The following is a 17,986-nucleotide window of genomic DNA, read 5'->3' on the forward strand; positions in this document are numbered from 1 at the left end:
CGCTACAATAATTATACCCACACCAGCGATCTCCTGTATCCTTGTGGGTCTGTCTCCAATCCGCCTGTTAGGTTAACTCAGTGTTGTTACATAGGAGGAACTTGTTTTCTAAAGCTCAGCATATATTTCAAACACAATTTCTATCGCTCCTAGGTCTATATTTAGATATCAGCTATTTACCCACCATTCAGAACCCACCCACGCTTTCGGGAGCCTCCGTGTACCACCTCTGTCAGGAGGAGATGAGATGACAGGGAGAAACGCAGCCTAACGGACTGCTATTAAAAAATCTGATTCAATTCTCCCTCCGTTAGGTTAAGACGTTCCTGGGGAGAGATCTTATTTCCACGGGTGACACAGAGCTGCGGGGACGTTTCAGTCAGCGGCAGGGCGAGGGAACGTTGCGCCTTCCGCTCTCCTCACTTCGCGCCGCTCTCTGCGGTTACAGACACGGCCCGGGGGGGCCGCGGCCTCGCTGGGTTAAACGCAGTTCTTCCCGCTGCGGCGTGCCTGCGGGGGCCTTTCCCTCGGATGCGCCTGCGGATCAACGCGAGGGTTTGGGGGCAGCTGAAGGACGGGGAAATTCTCCAGCACAGCGCGGGGAGGGGGCGCGGGGACGGCTCAGGGGGACGCAGAGGCGGCGTTTCCGCGGCCGGCAGCAGGGCCCGTCTGCCGCAGCTTCCTCCCCCCGGGGGCCTTTCTCTCTCCCGCCCCGCTCTCAGCGCGGGGCTGGCACAGAGGGGCCCGCCCGCCCCAGCTGCCTCCGCTCCGGGGGGCTGCGTCCCCCCGGCCCGGGCTCCCAGCGGCCCCGAGCCCCAGAAGCGGGCCGCAGCCCCCCTCCTGCCCTCGGCTGCGAGCGGGAGGAGGGCGCGGCCTGGGGGAATGGCCCGCGGGGGGGGCGAAGCAGGGACGGGCGGACCGACTGCCGGCCTGCCCCTGGCGGCCCGGCTCAGGGCCCCGCGAGCCCGCAGCGGCGCGCACCCGCCCCCGCCGCCCGCAGCCCCGCGCGGGGGCTGTCTGAGCCGCCCCGCCCGGCGCCTGCTGAGCCCGCCTGCCGGGAACCCGCCCTCCTCCACGCAAAGACCAATCGGAGTCAGAAAGCGCGTGACTGAGCACCGCGGTAGCCTATCGGCAAGCTATCTGACTGCGCCCAATCGGATGCCGGAGGAGGTTTTTTTCGCCCAATGGTAAACGAAGGGCGGGGCGTGAGCAGCGGCCCGCGCTTCTTCGGGAGCGGCACAGCGTTCGGCCAATCAGAGCAGCGCGGGCCGGATTAGCGGAGGCCAATGGGGAAGAGGGGCGGGTAACGCGCTGCTCGCGAGAGCTTGAGAGGGACGATGGGAACCCGCGTCTGGGCGAGCGGACCAATGGGGAGCGGCGGGGCGGGGCCGCAGCGGGGCTGCTCCAACTGGCAGGTAAGAAAGCCAATCGGAAGGAAGAGATCCGTTCGCCCAACGGCCGGCGAGCGGAGGCGGTCCCCTCCCCGCCCGGCAGCCGCTATTGACAGGCCCAGGCGCCCAATCAGAAGGCCGCGCCCTTTCTAACCGTCCAGTGAGCGGGCGGGGCGGGGCGGGGGGGTGTGGGCACGGCTCCTCCCGCCCCCTCCTCGCGGGCGCGGGAGGCCGGCCGGCGGACGGACAGCTCCCCGAGCCAATCGCGGGGAGGAGAGCGCGGGGCCGGGCGGGCCTTCCGCCCGGCGGGGCCGAGGCGGCCAACGAGGGCGGCGGGCCGGCGCCGGGCGGCCAATGGGCGCCGAGGGGGCGGGGCCGGCGGCCGCCGCGGCTTCCAAGATGGCGGCGGGTGCGTGAGCGCGGCGGGCGGGCAGTCGGGGAGGCCGCCGGGGCGCGGGGGGGGGGCCCGGCCGCCGCCCGCCGCCATGAAGGGCAAGGAGCGCTCCCCCGCCAAGGCGAAGCGCTCGCGGGGCGGCGGCGAGGACTCGGCCTCCTCCTCCTCCTCCTCGGCGGCGGCGGCGCGCGGCGAGCGGAGCGGCAAGAAGCCGGGCGGCTCCGGCGGCTCCAACGGCGGCGGCGGGAAGGCGGCGGCGGCCTCCGCGGACGGCGGCAGCGGCCGGCGGGGCCCGCACCCGGACAAGGCCGCCCGCGCCGGCAGCCGCGAGTACGAGGCCGGGGCGGCGGCGGCGGCGGCGGGCGGCGGGGGCGGGCGGCACGGCTACGGCGGCGGCAAAGCCGCGGAGCCGTCGCGGAGCGGCAGCAGCCGGGGCGGCGGCGGCGGCGGGGGCGAGTCCCGGGCCCCGGCGGCGGCCGCCCCGTCCTCCGAGGCGGGCGGCGGCGGCGAGTACAAGACGCTGAAGATCAGCGAGCTGGGCTCGGCGCTGAGCGACGAGGCGGTGGAGGACGGGCTCTTCCACGAGTTCAAGCGCTTCGGCGACGTGAGCGTCAAAATCAGCCGCCTCCCGCCCGGCACCGGCGCCGCCGACGAGCGCGTGGCCTTCGTCAACTTCCGCAGGCCCGAGGACGCCCGCGCCGCCAAGCACGCCCGCGGCCGCCTCGTGCTCTACGACCGCCCGCTGAAGATCGAGGCCGTCTACGTGGGGAGCGGCGGAGGGAGCGGCCGGCGGCGCGGCAGCCGCTCCCCGGCGCTGCTGGACAAGGAGTCGCCCTACGGCGCGGCGGCTGTGGGGGTCGCGGCGGCGGCGGCGGCGGCTGTGCGGCACCCCCCGGCCGGGGCGACGCAGCGGGCCTTGTCCCCCGCCGGCAGCGGCGGGGCCCTGGGCTATCGAGACTACCGGCTGCAGCAGCTCGCCCTCGGCCGCCTGCCGCCTCCGCCCCCTCTGCCCAGGGAGCTGGAGAGGGAGAGGGACTACGGGGGCTTCTACGAAGCGCGAGTGCGGCCGGCCTATGGGCTGGAGCGGGTGGCCGGCGTGGCGGCTGCCGGGGGCTTCCGCGGAGGAGGCGGCGGCGCCGGAGCTGCCGGCGAGGAGGAGATCAGCCCGGAGGACGACCAGAGAGCCAACCGCACGTTGTTCCTGGGCAACCTGGACATCACCGTGAGCGAGACAGATTTACGCCGAGCCTTCGACCGTTTTGGGGTCATCACTGAGGTGGACATCAAAAGGCCGGGTCGGGGGCAAACCAGCACGTACGGTTTTCTTAAATTTGAAAATCTGGACATGGCGCACCGGGCCAAGCTGGCCATGTCAGGAAAGGTGCTTCTGCGCAACCCCATCAAGATCGGGTATGGCAAAGCCACTCCGACTACCAGGCTTTGGGTGGGTGGCCTGGGGCCCTGGGTGCCCCTTGCTGCCCTGGCCAGGGAGTTTGATCGTTTTGGCACCATTCGCACTATTGATTACCGCAAAGGTGACTCGTGGGCCTACATCCAGTACGAGAGCTTGGACGCGGCGCAGGCGGCCTGTGCCCACATGCGTGGCTTTCCCTTGGGCGGGCCGGATCGCCGGCTCCGCGTGGACTTTGCGGATACTGAGCATCGGTACCAGCAGCCCTACCTGCAGCCTCTGCCCTTGCCGCCCCCTGCTCATTATGAGCTAGTGGCAGAGGCAGCTGCTTTTGGGGCTCACCGGGGGGCCCCGCCTGATCCGCTCCGGGGGGCCCGGGACAGGACGCCGCCATTACTCTATAGAGACCGTGACAGAGACCTTTATCCCGAGACGGAGTGGGTGCCACCCCCGCCCCCTGTACGGGATAGGAGTAACCGGGCAGCTGCCTATGACCCCCTGGAAAGCCTAGAACGGCGTCGGGATGGTTGGTCCTTGGAGCGGGACCGAGGGGAGCGGGAGTTGGGCAGCAGTAGCAGGGAGCAGCCTAGAAAGCGGAGGCTGGCAGAGGACGGAGGCCGGCACTTGGACCGCTCGCCAGACAGCGAGCGCTCCTCTTCCTCCCGAAAGCGTCACTGTTTGGCCACCACCTCTCCCCCAGACCGCAGCCCAGAGCTCCTTGGAGGGAGGGAGCGTTACAGCAGCGACCCGGAGCGCTCGTCCTCCCGCTTGCTGCTGTTGGAGCGGCCCTCACCCATTCGGGAGTCGCGCAGGGGCAGCCTGGAGCAGGGCCAGAACGAAAAGCGCGACCGCAAGAATTCCGCTGAAAGGGAGCGGAAGCATCGCGCTTCTGCGGCAGCCGCCGCGCAGGAGTGCAAAAGTCCAGCCAAAAAGGATGAACGCGCTGCAGAAGGAGGTGGCGGAGGCTCCCGGCTCAAACCTCCACCTCAGAAACAGCAGCAGGATGGAGCGCCGCAGGCCGGGGGAGCCTCCAAGCTGTGCTTGGCTTGGCAGGGGATGCTTCTGCTGAAGAACAGCAATTTCCCGTCCAATATGCATCTGCTTCAGGGGGACCTCGGAGTTGCCAGCAGCCTCCTGGTGGAAGGAGCGACTGGTGGGAAAGTAGCGCAGCTCAAGATCACCCAGCGTCTGCGTCTGGACCAGCCCAAGCTGGACGAGGTGAACCGCCGCATCAAGGTGGCGGGCCCCAACGGCTACGCCATCCTTTTGGCTGTGCCGGGCACATCAGACAACCGCTCCGCGGCTGGAGCTAGCGAGGCCGCTACGACCTCCACCCAGAGGCCGCTCAGGAATCTGGTGTCCTACCTAAAGCAAAAGCAGGCTGCTGGGGTGATCAGCCTCCCTGTGGGGGGCAACAAAGACAAGGAGAACAGCGGGGTCCTGCACGCCTTTCCGCCCTGCGACTTCTCCCAGCAGTTCCTGGACTCCACGGCCAAGGCGCTGGCCAAATCAGAGGACGACTATCTGGTCATGATCATTGTCCGGGGGGCATCCTAAGGCCCTCGTGTTCTCTGTACCCAACCCTGCCTACTCCTCCACACAGCCCCTCCAGCGTGTGCCAGGTGCTATGGGATACAGCCTTAGCCAGCCCTGTCATTATTTTTAATTAGATCTTTGTTTGTAGGTGACTTTCCCTGCCCATTTTTCTGTTACTACATTTTTCTATAAAGTTAGAAGCCAGAAAGGTTGGTTAGCCATTAGTGTGAATAGGAAGTTTTGAGAATCCCTTATCCGTGGGGATAGCTGGGAGGCTAGGCCTGCTTTGATTTACAAAAAAAAAAAAAAAAAAGGAAAAAAAAAAAGGAAAAAAAAAGAAAAAAAACTGGGGGAGGGGGTGGAAGAACAAACTCCCGTCTTGGTAATTTTGATTCGTGTCCTTTTTTCATTTCATGTATTTTAAAGCAAGTTCGATAGCTCATTCTCTAGAGTTACAAACCTAAAAGACCAGATTTAAAGCACTCAGTATTTTAAATGGAAAACCACAGCCCTGCTAGTGGACTGGTGTCAACTCATTTTTGAGTCACTGAAATTCTGTGACGGCCTCAGGCCAGCGGCCCTTTGGCGCGCACGATCCCTTTCCTCAGGAGCCTGAATGGTTTCCCTTTGAGTTGCATGGCTCGAGGTTGATTTCTTTCAGGTGACCAGCACCTGCTCTTGGGTACACTGCAGAACATGAATTCCTTTATCGGGTGTTTGATAAGTTCATCCGGCCCCACGAAATGCATGCACTGAAGGTATGCTTTTTTAACAGGTGTATTTCTCCTATTTCTCTGAGTTCTGTCGTATCCCATATATGCACTTTGGGTTTGTAGCAGCGACAATGTTTGGTAAATAGCTGAGGACTTTGTTACAAACCGTGAATGTCTTGTGCTTACTCTGGTATGCAAGCAACAAGGAGGTGCTTTAAGAATAACCTTAGTTATATTGTGGTTTTTTGTTTTTACTGCCTTTTTCAAAGAGTTGTAGGTACAGTGGGGTCTGGTTCCACAGTGCAAACTCTGAGCAAGTGTGCTTCTCTCCAGAGATGGTTTTAATTCTGTAATAATTTAATTACATAAAAGTTCTCATTATCATTTTACCTCTTTGTTAATAGCAAGGAACTGCTGTCTGCTAGAGACTTTTCAGGTACAGTACAGTGGGCATTACATGAGGTTTATAATTCTGTGATAACCTGGAGCAAGGTGCTTTCAGCATCTTGGAGAAGTTTAAAAGTAATTCGGGATGCTGAGGTGAGAGTTCTTCTTCGTGTTATCCTAGGAGGAAGCAGTTTGCCTTTTTCCCAAAGAACTTTGTTCATTTTCTCGTGTGCGTTTCTGCCCTCGCTGGGCGCTCTGCTCCAGCTGTTTTGGACGCCTGGCTAATACAGGCAGCTCTGAGGGAGGAAGGGATCCAAGTCCCTCGTTCTGTTTAACAACCGCAGGGGTGTTGCAGCTAGCTTCTCAGCTGAAGTGTAAATCTGACTGTATCTATATAAAGGCCCTAAAATGTGACCTTGCACTTAAAGCCAGAATGTAATCTTGCACTTAGCCACGTTTTAAGAGGCGGGCAACGTACACGCGATGCTGCTTCACTCAGTTGGTCCTCCGACGCATCCCCTGGGTAACTGCTGTGGGGCAAGCTGGTTTCTGTTTCAACTTAGATGACGCAAAAATCAAATTCAAATGTGGGATGGGCTGCCAGTAGTACCTGAAGGAGGAGAGGCACTGAATGTGTTCTGTGGCCACAGAAGTTGTCGAGTTTGGCAGTACTTGCTCGAGATTCGCTGTCACAGAGAGGTGAATTTCTGTAACGCCACTTTACGGAGCCACTCTTCAGAGAGCGCTCTCGTTTCTGTGAGGTGTGATTTCCTTTTTCTGAGCGGGAGGAGTAGATGTTGTGTCCCAGGCATCGCGGTGAACTGAGAACTCGAATGTGGCAGCGTATCTTGAAAACAGATTTTGGTTTTAGAGCTACTTCTCTTTTGAAGTGGAAACGTACAAGCCTCATTTAATGCTCTTAAGTGTTTCAGGGTGAAATCCAGGATTTCTGGATTGTTGTCCTTCAACGTGAATGTAGTAGATTTAGATGGCAGAACTCAGCTGTTCATCTTACTATTAACAATGAGAATTTCTTGAAATGACACCAATAATGCAAATAACTGTGTTTGAGAAGATACAGCGTATTTACCACTTACCGCAACGAATGTCTGTTTTAACTCTTGCAGGTGTCTGTTGTGTGTTTGCGTGTGGTCAACACTGCTGCAGACTTGCTCGAAGTGCTTCTTGCATTTAGAGTGAGTTCTCTAGCGGCATCTGACCTGAGTCGCTTGCAAGCGCAGAGTTTTAAAGGAAAGAAACTAACTGCTGGGAATTCAAACGTGCCCAACGCCAAAAAAGAAGCACTAACATCGTTTGTGTCCAACACTTCGAGTTGTGAAGCACAGTGTTCGTTATGCTGACACACAGCAGACGCCTGTTTTTAAAGCCCATAAAACTTGGGGTCAACGCAGCTTGTCAAAGCAAACTCTTGACAGCTAGCGGGGGCGGTGCGGGATCCCTTTCAGGAGGAGCATCTTGGGTGCCCTTCCTTTTTTCCTCGTAAAATAACAGTGGTTGTACCTGCCACTGGCTTTTGTAAGTCAAAGTTGTGCTGCGCTGGAGGGCAATAAGGAAGAGGCAAGGCTGTGTTTGACTCCAGGTTTTCGGGTTTCTTATTGAACGGAGTACCTGCTTCTTTAAATCTGGTTTATTTGTGGTTGCTGCTCTTGTTTTGTAAGCAAGGATTTTAACACCCTTTGAGGGTATTTAATGTCAAAACATAGTTGACTGGCAATATTTTTTTGCCGGCACTTAGCCACGTGCTGCCACCACGTCTGGTACAGCTTTGGCGGCTGTGCTGTTCTCTTAGGCTCCCAAGTGTGCACCATCGGAGCAGCTGTCCACTAAAAGTCATCTTGGCCAGGGCTGAGCGCGAGTAGAAGTCCGTCTATAATATCACTTGTGTATAGAGCAAAACAGATGTAGCAGAATTCAGCTCTCTTGTCGTATTTGGCATTATGTTGCTCTAGCCAGAGCTCAGTATTTCTTCGAACTTTATGTGCAGCCGATGTTCCTATATTTCACGAGTTAGTTTGTTGAATTAGTGTGGAAAAAAGGATGTCCTTTTCCTGAATCATTTTGTAGCTGTGCTTTATGCTTTGGGGAAAGAACCTCAAATGACTCATACTTTTGTTTAAGATTTTATTTAATTATTTTTTTTTTTAAATTGGAAACTTTACGCAACTTCCTTGGGTGCTAGCCAGTGGCTTTGTTTGCTCCGGTCTAGTGCGTGGTCTGCTGCGGACTGGGAGTGCAGCACGAGCACCGAGGTTACCATCAGCTCTGGAGGTTTCAGGCTCCTGGCTTATGACTCCTGGTGCATCCTTTTAAGCATTGCAGAGGGAGAAGCGATTTATGTGCCAGGCAAATCTTAACCCTGTTTTTTATACGGCTGTCAAAAGACTGAAATGCTTTGGTGACAACTTGCTCAACCTCCTGTGGAGGGTGGAGAAGAGAGTTTAGGCTTCCCGCGTTGGCAGTGGAACGATCTAGTTGATGGTAACTGAGGTGAAAGGCCTTAAGTATTAATGGGAAGGAGGAATCGATGAAAATTGTGAAGACAGGTTCAAAAACTCTGAGGACTCAGGGAAAATGGCTTGGAAAATCGTAGTTCCTGGCTTTTAAGACAAACAGTGCTGAGGGCAGTACTCGTGGGGAGTCTGCTGTACGCCTGTTGAACAGAAACAAGAGTGGAGGAAATCGTTGCCATGCTACAATTACAGAGTTTTTGGGGTTCTTTCCCCCTTGTCTCCCCTTTTTCTAACGACTTTCTGCAGATAGCACCGAAGGACAGGTATTCCAATGAGTTATAAAAGGAATGATGAGATGATTTTTATATCAGGCTTAAAGCAGACCGTATTGTTCAGAGAATGGTTAATTGAATATACAACTTCCTGTAGTTTTAATGGTGTGAAAATGATGGATGAGAAATATTACTTGAATAGTAACAGTTTTAAATGATATTAGGTGTGTCTTTGATTTGCCCTCTTTAATATTGGAATTGCCTGCTGTTGGAATTATGCAGCAAAATAATAACAAAAGAGAACCTTGTAAACACTACATTTCACATTTTTGTTGATAAGTTGCCTTCAGGAAATGTTCTTTGAGGAAAGTCAGCCGAATTGTCAAAGATTCCGTTGATTTTTCTCATGGTTAATTATTTTGACATGTCCCATTAACTGTTGCCGAAAGTTGAATAACCATCAATACTGTAAGCCTGGTTTAACCTCGGTCCAAAACCAAGCCCTGCACTACTTGTTATGCATCTATACATAGAAGGTGACTTCATTGCAAGGTTTTGTGCCCGTGGGTGGTATGACGTTGGGAGGCGAAAATCTGTCGTATATGTTTGTATTGAAATAACATTTTCTTTCCTCCTGCAAGCAAAGCTGGTGGACTGCAGAAGACAACCGCATGGGATACCAAGCTCTAATGGACCTTTGGGAAGAGAAGCTGTGGCTTGTGTGGAATTTACATGGGCCCCTTGATGGAAGAAAGCTTATCTGTTTAGTATTTGTGCATTTTACTAAAATGGCAGCTTTAAAAAAAAAAAAAGTTGTGTATCTGCTATTGTGATGCCAATGCCCGTGTTTTAAGTGGAAAAAAAATGACCTCTTTGCTTTGTGCTGTGTACACAAGATTGCTGGAAAAGTAAAGGAATACCCTTTTTATGGCTCACACAGCTTGAAAGTAGCTGTCACTCAAACATGCGCTCACAGTTGAGCTGATTTTGTTTCATTCTAAATAAATTGTTTCTTTTGAGGAAAATGGTTTTTCTGCCTGGAAGTGAATTGACGACAAACGTTTGACCCCTTTGTTTGCAGCAGAGGGGTACTTGCTGCTGCTGCTGCTGCTCAATGATAGTTGCGGGTCTTGAGCAAGAAGCAGGGAGACTGGCACTTTGGCGTTGACCAGCGTGTTTTACCAAATCTGAAGAATCTAGTTGATTGTCTGGCTGTGGCACCCCCTTGGTTTGCGGTGAAGGGGGTCACTTGCTGCTTTACTCCTCATCCTTACGAGGAAGCGGTGCTGATGCTGGCATGCAAGAAGCAGGGAAGCACCCCCCTGCGTCTCAGAACGGTGTCCAAGTCTGGGGCTTCGACGAGCTGGAGTTCCTGAATTTTATGTTTCTGATTTATTTTGTTCACCCACCCAACTTGTTTGGCTTTAGTTCTGATTTTTTTTTTTAAGTTTGAAGAAAAAGTTTGAAATTGCGTTGAATCTTGCACGTAAACCTTTGCACCAAATTGCCAAAAGAAAAAGCGAAATGAGTCCTTAAGAGTGTTTAAATGCTGTTAATAAAGCCTTTCCTGACATACGCGAGGCGCTCCTCCATCTCCAGGGGCTTTTCAGCAGTTATGCAGTGCTGGGTGTAGTTCTGAATGGATGAAGAGTTCCTGAGAGCTAGAGTTGGTAATTTAAAACCTTTGCGTTGGTGTCAGTGCCTTATTTTGACCGGTTTTGAAGCAAATGTTCCACACGCCTCGGATGTGCATGCACCCTGATCGCGTCCCAGGTACGGCTGCATGTTTGCTTGCAGTCACCACAATGTGTAGTACAGATGGTGAGAGGAAAACATGGAGGCGTCCTGACCTTGTTGTGTGCCGTAGTCCTGCCTTCTCCTGTATGGGGGCTCCTGAGCTGTGGAAGGCTGTTCCAGTGCAGGAGCACAACTCCGTGTTCGCTGCAGGAGACTTCGGGGCACATTTGACGACCGCTGGGCCGAAGAGGAAGCTAACACCGCGGCATCGTTGGCTTCAGACACCTCTCGTGTTATGCTTGCCGGTCTGTTAGAGTTAATGTGACATGCAGATGAAGACACCTTGAAATGCAAGCTTGCCCTGGTTGCCTTGACATACTTTAACCTCCTGTGGATAACGAACCTAGTGCTGTCCTGCAGCCATGCAGGATCATTGCTAGGCTGCAGGTGCCTTCCAGCAAAAGGATGCCGTGGTTGTGCTCCGCGAGGTGTCTCTGTTCCCGGGGCAAAGAGCTGTGTAAATCCCTCAAACAGGTAAGGGGGTTTAAAAGGTTGAACTGAATTGTAATGTAAATGGAGATGGTTTTGTTGTTCACCTTTTTTTGCTTCTCCAGCCTTGAGCGCCTACTAACTTTTACTAATGTGTGTTTGCTTCGGTCAGCGTGCCGCTCCCATCCATGCTGGGGATGGTAGCGACGGATCAAACTCTTCGATGTAGCTTCTGTGTTTGCTTTGGGGTTCCTGTTGGTGATCGCAAGGTTTCTTCACCCACGGGGCAAGGTGCCTTGGGAGTGAAGCTGCAGGACTTTGGTGTGGAGAGCTAGAGCTGCGATTTTAACTTCATGAACTGCTTGAATTAACACTGACTTATAACCAGGCATTATCTGTAATTTGTGTATGTCGATGTGGAAAGCCAAGCGATGCTTAGGCAAAGCCATGTATGTGTTTATGGGATGCTGGTATAAGCATTTAAATGACGCTGTTTATGGCAAATGAGAGCGTTTTTAGATACTGCTGGTAATGAGGGGAGGGAAACAGAGAGGGGAGACTTCTGAGATGGGATTTTCTTCCAGCAGCTGGTGTTTGTAGCTGAAGTTGATATTTTTGCGACGTATTTCATGTTCTGTTGAAATGTCACCTCTGAATCTGTGCTAACTCGAAGCACTGTGCGGAAGGCCCGGGGCCCGCAGCAGGAACAGGAGGCGTGCTCGAGCCTCTCCGGCTTCAGCTTGGCTGGTGGTTGATGCCCCCAGGAGATGAGCGGTCTGTGAGCATACCCCAAGTAAAGGAGATGCTTCTCAGAAGCTGGCCGTCTGCTCGGGCAGCCAGGCGTGTGTTTCGGGGTTGGGCGTGCTCCCACCTCTTGGATGTGCTTTGGCTCGTTGCGGTACGGCAAGCGGGGCCGGCGGTGGCTGCTCCAGGAGGGTGCTGTGGCTCTGACTCAGGCTCCTCCGTTACTGAACTGGGGGCTCGTTGCAGTCTCTTCATGTTACGTGTTTATTCTGGAGGCTTGGAGGTACTGTGGGATGTGGGGTAGGGTGATTCTCCTGTGGCTGTTCTGTAACAGCAGGTTGGTTTTTGTGTGCTGGGTCTGCCTGCTGAATTGGTTAGAGGGATGCTTTGGCTCCAGGAAAACCTGTGCTTTTGTTAAAGCTGGGCCCTCTGAAGGGTTAAGTGCTCTATATGCATCATATTAATTTGGCTAATGAGACTTCAGGCAAGCAATCTGGGGAAAGTGGATTTGTAAAGAGAACCATTTAATTAACTGCACTGCAGTAGAAAGTGATGCACGTGGCTTAGATGGGGAACCGGTACTTTGAATTCACACATTTTTTCAGAATTGTGCTTTTACCAGCCGCAGCTGAATTAATAAGTGAGTTTTAGACATCAGATGGCCCAGATTCTGCTCTTAGCTAATAACAAGCTTATGTTCGCCTCATGCTGCTGGTTTGCTGTGAAATAGCAAATGCTCCTTGAGGATCGGCTTCCCGCCACGTGTCCCACCTTGTGCGAGCTGACCGGGCGAGTCGCCCGCAGAAAGGCGAGGGAAAGGAGTGGAAAGCACCTTGGGCAGATGGCTTTGTGATTCCTGTTGTATCTCCTCCTGTTATTGTCTGTTAGCTGCGGGCCTGTGTTTAATTATAGCCAGCTTGAGAACTGGGTGAGGTAAACTGTTAAGGCAGGGTAAGCTGCTGGAGGGCTGGCGGCGTCGCCCTGTGTGCAGGTTGCGGGGTCTGCCCCGTGGGGCTGCGCTGCTGGTGCCTGCAGGAGGAGCACAGACCGAGGACGGGGCGGCACTGACGTTTATGACAATGTCTTTTGACAGTCCTTTGTATCTTCCGCCAGTGATGGATGCGTTAATTAAACGGTGCGGCGACACGGCGGTGGTGCTGCGGCTGCCTCTCCGCTGAGCTCCCGGCTGTGCCCGTGCTGGCGTGGGGCTGGCGCGTGTTGTCCCGGGTCGGGACGGCGTGCGAGGGACCGTGCGCGGCTGCCGTGGCTCTGCCAATGAGCCGCAGGTTAATTGTGGGGGCCGGGTATTTCAGCTGCTTTCTTCCCTGCCTTGACCTTCACACCTAGTTCTGCAGTCGGATTGGAAGGTCGGTCTGTAGATTTTGAGCCGCCTCCGGCGTTTCCTGTCCCCAGACGCAGCAGTAGGGCAGGCTGACTCTCAGCAGTGCGTACTGCTTCAGCCAGAGCCCTGGGTGCTGTCCTGAGCTGGCAGCTTTCCCCGTAACGCCTGCAGTTCGTAACAAGCGAGCATCGGGGTACTTCAGTCTGTGTCTTCGTTCCTATGAAAGCACCGTGTTCCAGGCCTGCAAAATCCCAAACCACAGCGTGCCTCGGGGCCACCCGCGGGTGCAGGAGGCTTGTCGGCTAGGGAGCCTGCGTTTCCTTTGGCCGAGCTTCCCAAGGGCTGTTGGGGAGCTCTGGGGGCTGGTGGAGCAGCGGTGCCCCGGCGGTGCTCGTGGCGGAGCGGCGCTGCCTGGGAGCTGCTCGTGGTGCTCACCTTTGGCAGCGTTGGTGCGGGGTAAGCTCCTGAACTGCCTGGGCATGGCGAGGAAGGGGACGGCACCGTCCCTTGGGTGGGTGAACGAGAGGCCTCGTTCCTGGTGTCTGCCAGCCCGGCTCCCTTTCTCTTGCACTAAGGCATGATTCAAACCGAATTGGCGTGACGTGTTCCTGGCTGTCAGAGAGCTGATAACAAATGCCTTTTCTCTTCCTCCTTGACTTTGTTTCCTCCTCCATAGTTCCCTTCCCTTGCTTGGCTAAAGGCTTGAGGACACGGGGATGGAGCTGTTGGAGTGATGGGGTCACTGGAAGGTTGTGCAGACACCTCCCTGGCCCTATCTTGCCCATGCGAGACATATCTATAGGGGAAAGTGCTCAAAAGCTCAGAGGTGACTTAGGAGGCAAAGTCTGCATTGCTTTGGAAATAGGGACTTCGACGTATGAATTGCTTCTGAAATTGCCCATGGGCTTGAACGTGAGTTCCTCATCTTCTGTGGTTGCTGCAGGCTTGAAAGCATTTCAGTGAGGATCAGGCTTTGTAAACTTATTTTTGCTTTAGATAAGACTTCTGTATTTTCAAACATCTTATCTTTTTTTCCATTAGGGTAGCTGATAAATTCCCATCAGCTTCAGTGAAAGTAGCTGTGCTACCTTTAAAGATGTTTTTTAAACCAAAAAACAAAGCAGCTCACCTCCCAGGGTGGCTTTCATGTGGCTGGAAGTAAAATTTCCAAGCTCAGGCTGTGCTGAATTTCCACGCAGTGGCAGCCTGCAGCACCAGAGCAGTGCTGGAGGGGCTGGGGCGCGGGGCGCGCTGCGGGCAGGAGGGAAGCGAGCACTGCAGGAGCCCAGCGTGCCTGGTATCAGCGTGCGTAAGGGCGAGTAAACAGCAGAAACCACACGCGGCATCTGCCAAACAAGCGGGTGAAGGAAGAACAGCCTTGTTTCCTGTTGCTGGAAGGCCGTGTTGTCATATCCTTACCGAGCTATTTTAGATTGCCCTCCGCTTTGTCCCTATGGCTTAAGGGAAAAGCGGAGACCTCAGCAGCGCTGTGGGCTGGAGCACACCTGGCTGCGGGTGTGCTGGGTATCGCCATCCAAAACGGCTCACGGAGCAACGAGCGAGCATTCTTGTTCTTTAAGCTGTCCCTGAATTAAGTAGGCCTTATTTTTCTCAGAGTTAATGAGCGTCCTGCAAAGGCAGCGCTTCTCACGGTACTGCTGCAGGCATAGCCGTGGTGTGGCTCTGTGCGCAGGGCAGCCGGCTGCAGGCGGTGGGGCTGACCCCAGGCGTCCTGCCCTGGTCGCGCCCCCCGGAGCCTTGCAGCTTCTTGGCCGGGGCTCAAAGTTCACCTTGTGCACACGAGGGAAGGGATGGAAATGATCGAGCCCAGCCTGTGGAGCAGATTTTATTCCGAGATAAAGATTGTTGCTTATTACGCAATAAAGATCGGGATCAGCTTTCCCTGCATTCAGTGCCTGGGTTTATCAGTTGGCAGCACCTGAGAGCAGCAGGGGGAAGTCCCCGGCTTGGTTATCGCAGATCTTTTTTGTTAAGACAGGCTGAGCGTGTTGAGGGCAAGATGGGAGAGGCTCGCTTGTGTAGTGAGGAATGGCTAAAGCCGAGTTTTTAAATCTTTGCCGTGCCTTTTGATGAGGCAGAAGAGGCCTCCACCAACTCGCAACCAGCAAGAGGAGGCTGCAGCCGATAGCCAGGGCCCTAGAAAGCATACGCTGAGGGTGCTTTTGTATAAAAAATTCCAATATGAGTTAAGGACTTGCGCAGTATGCTTTTTGATATGATCACCAATTGCAGTGTCTTCCTTAGCTTTTAGAGAGAGAGCTGATAAATCCCATCTAAATCAGAGTTTTATCTTGGCTTCTGCAAAGTCTGTTGGTGTGGGATTCAGGTCCGCCAGGTGCTGCCTTCTCCCTCCTGCGGGACGCCCGGCCCAGCTCCTGCTGCTCCTCGCTCCCTTGTGGCCAGGGCTGCTGCTGCGCGGGGTTATACGTGGGAGGAGATCGCGGAATGTGAGTAATGATGGAAAAGCATTTTTCGCCCCTCTAGCTCCCCGGAAGGATTGCAGCCTCGCAGCCAAGCTCTTTGGGCCTCGGTTGTGCGTTTCTCAACATCCCAGCAGGAACTGATGCGTAGTGACAGCAGCAGGTGCTGCAATTTCCCACTGGAGAAGCTGAGCCTGTGTTTGATCCCCCCCGCCTTTCTTCAATTTTGTGGTGCTAAAATTAATCAGGAATCAGGCTAATGGTTCCCTGTCTGCCATTACTTAGAAGGCTTTTTATCTAAATAAAGTAGATTTTTTTTTTTCAAAGGCGCCCAGGGATGTTGCACCAGGTTTCTGTTGGGATATGGTGAGAACTGGAGGCTGTTTCATTAGGCTTTGTGTAAAAGCTTTCATTACTCTTCTGCATCAGTAACAAGCTTTGCTCTATCTTTTGCAAGATCTCTAGCATCTGGTTTCTCTGCGCTGTTCTCCTGGTGTGAATTTTAGGGAGGTTTTCAAACCAAAGGCTCTTTGCTGAAGTGCTTCCAAACCTGGTTTGTCATCCAGGTGGGAGCGGGGCACAGCCCACCGTGGTGAGTGACCCACGGGCACCACGTGTGCGAAAGATGAGCTTGGGACAGGAGGGTGCTGTACCTGCTGACTACAAGCACTGGGTTTCTCCAGGCTGTTTTATTTGTTTTACAAGTTAAATTACTTCATGAGAAAGATCTCTAGTGGCTTGGTAGCAATGAGCATTACAGAAAAAGGGCAGAGATGATGCTTGAGAGGCACCGTGAAGCGTGTGGGACTTGGGACTGGGCAGAACCAGGAGGGCACCGCGTGCTGAGCAAAGCCCTGTCCGTGCTGACGATCATGTTAAGCCAACACTGCTTGTTTTCTCCACCCTATATTCTGCAGTTGACTAAGGGAGCAGGAATGAGGGGGATTTGTTATCAGCCTAAGAGATTACAGCTAGATTTCTTTTGAACTTGTTTGTGTCCCAGCAAACCCTACTTCAGCATTTATCCGATCAGTGTGTGATGCTGTTTACTATGCAAAACTGTCTTTATGAAGTTATTTGCAAGATGACTTCAATGGGATGGAAAATCTTCCTCCGGGCAGATGTTCCCATTGTCGTTGCTGTTTGTTTCTCTAACGTATGTGTTGTGCGTACTTTGCGAGTAAATAAATGGCTTTGGTTTTCAGTGTTGCGAGGAAAACTAAAACATCTGTTTTGTGTTTGCCTCCTCAGCAAAAGGTACAAGAGGAGAGGAGTGGATGTGACCCGCAGAGGTTATCCTGAGCCTGCTGAGCTGCAAAGGCAGCGGCTTGAAGACTTCTCCTACCACCCCGGCTGATGGTAGGACTGCGCAGGGCAGCTGGGAGCAGCTTCTCGCAGCAGGGATTTCTTTTCCTCAACCTTTTTGGACAGATAAGAGGAGGTGATTAGGGCTTGAGAAAGGTACCTTGTCTATGCAAAGTTATTTCTGAGGCACATAAAGGCTGGTGGTGCCTGTGTGTGCGGTAGGATGCTGTGGGAAATGGGAACTCCTGAGCTGTCTGCAGAAGGAGATGGGGGTACAAGCATGTTGGAGACCTTAAATTTTCTTATATAAGGGTAAGGAAGTGGTGGCCTGTGCTACTCTGATGGAGAGCACAAGCAAGGGGGACAGGGGGTACTCTCCTCAAAATCCTGGAGGCTGGGGCGGTAGGTTGGAGCAGATGGGATGAGGTGTGCCCACTGCATCCTGCGGGTTGGTTCTTGGTAGCAAAAGAGCTGAAAACAGCAGTGCTTGTGTGGAAATGAGAGCGGTGTTCAGCAGAGTGGGTTTATCTAGGGAAAGGGGAGAAGAGCTTAGAGCATGAGGACAGGTACTATAAATCAGGCAGGGTGGGATCAGTGCAGCAGGGTGAGGATGTGGTGTGTCAGCTCTTCTTCATCTGCACATTGCCTTGGTCTCTGGATCTTGTGCTGTTGGATAGCAAAAAGCACTAGTGAACTTAAATGTGCATTAGAGATGCAGAAGGAGAGGGATTTTTGAAGCTCTTGAGTTTGGAAACCTGAAGCCAAGCATAAGCCAGTAAAGCCTGAATAGTTTCTATTACAGCAACAGAACCAGTAGTCTTTAATTTGTTCAGTAGGAGCATGAATATTTCAAGAGGTGAAAACTTAAATTTGCAAATGAAAGCTTCGTCCCTGCTGAAGGTCTTAGCCCAACGTGCAGTGCAGGACTGGCTTGAGACAAATTACATGGGATCCGCTTGTCCCTCTTCAATCCCCAGTGCCTTAAACACCTCAAATAGTCTTTTTTTTATCCTTAAACCCTGGTTGCTCAGCAAATGACATGCGAGATCCTCTCGTGGATCTAAGCATAAGCTGGTACAGGTGGATTACATGCTGTGTTTGATGCTGCGGTTTGGATGTGAAAGGACAATTTTTGAAGCATTTGCTGCCTGTGGATTTCTGCAGGAATTGGAGGAAGCTGTGAACAGGCAGATCTATGAAAAACCAGGCATTTTATACCACTGATATTCCCCACTGAGTGCAAATTCAGGACTAAAATATTTCCCTTATTTCAGTTTGGCTTTGTTTGGTTGTGTAACTGCTGAATATGGCCCATCACCTGCGAGTGAGCTGTCCTGCCTGCAGCGATGTCTG

The 17,986-nt window shown here is 53.8% G+C and overlaps 1 protein-coding gene across 1 annotated transcript; it reads left to right on the plus strand.

Annotated features, from left to right (window-relative positions):
* Positions 1 to 1,873: 1,873 nt before the first annotated feature.
* On the plus strand, positions 1,874 to 5,021 carry RBM15 (RNA binding motif protein 15). The gene has a single exon (XM_035570585.2). The coding sequence runs from the start codon at positions 1,877 to 1,879 to the stop codon at positions 4,751 to 4,753; it is 2,877 nt and encodes a 958-aa protein (XP_035426478.1). The 5' UTR covers positions 1,874 to 1,876; the 3' UTR covers positions 4,754 to 5,021.
* Positions 5,022 to 17,986: the final 12,965 nt, after the last annotated feature.

The sequence above is a fragment of the Cygnus atratus genome, chromosome 24, assembly GCF_013377495.2.
Source record: "Cygnus atratus isolate AKBS03 ecotype Queensland, Australia chromosome 24, CAtr_DNAZoo_HiC_assembly, whole genome shotgun sequence".
Lineage (NCBI taxonomy): Eukaryota > Metazoa > Chordata > Aves > Anseriformes > Anatidae > Cygnus > Cygnus atratus.

What these genes read in the sequence shown, in the direction of transcription:
- RBM15 (XM_035570585.2), top strand. Translation starts at nt 1,877, where the DNA reads ATGAAGGGCAAGGAGCGCTCCCCCGCCAAGGCGAAGCGCTCGCGGGGC.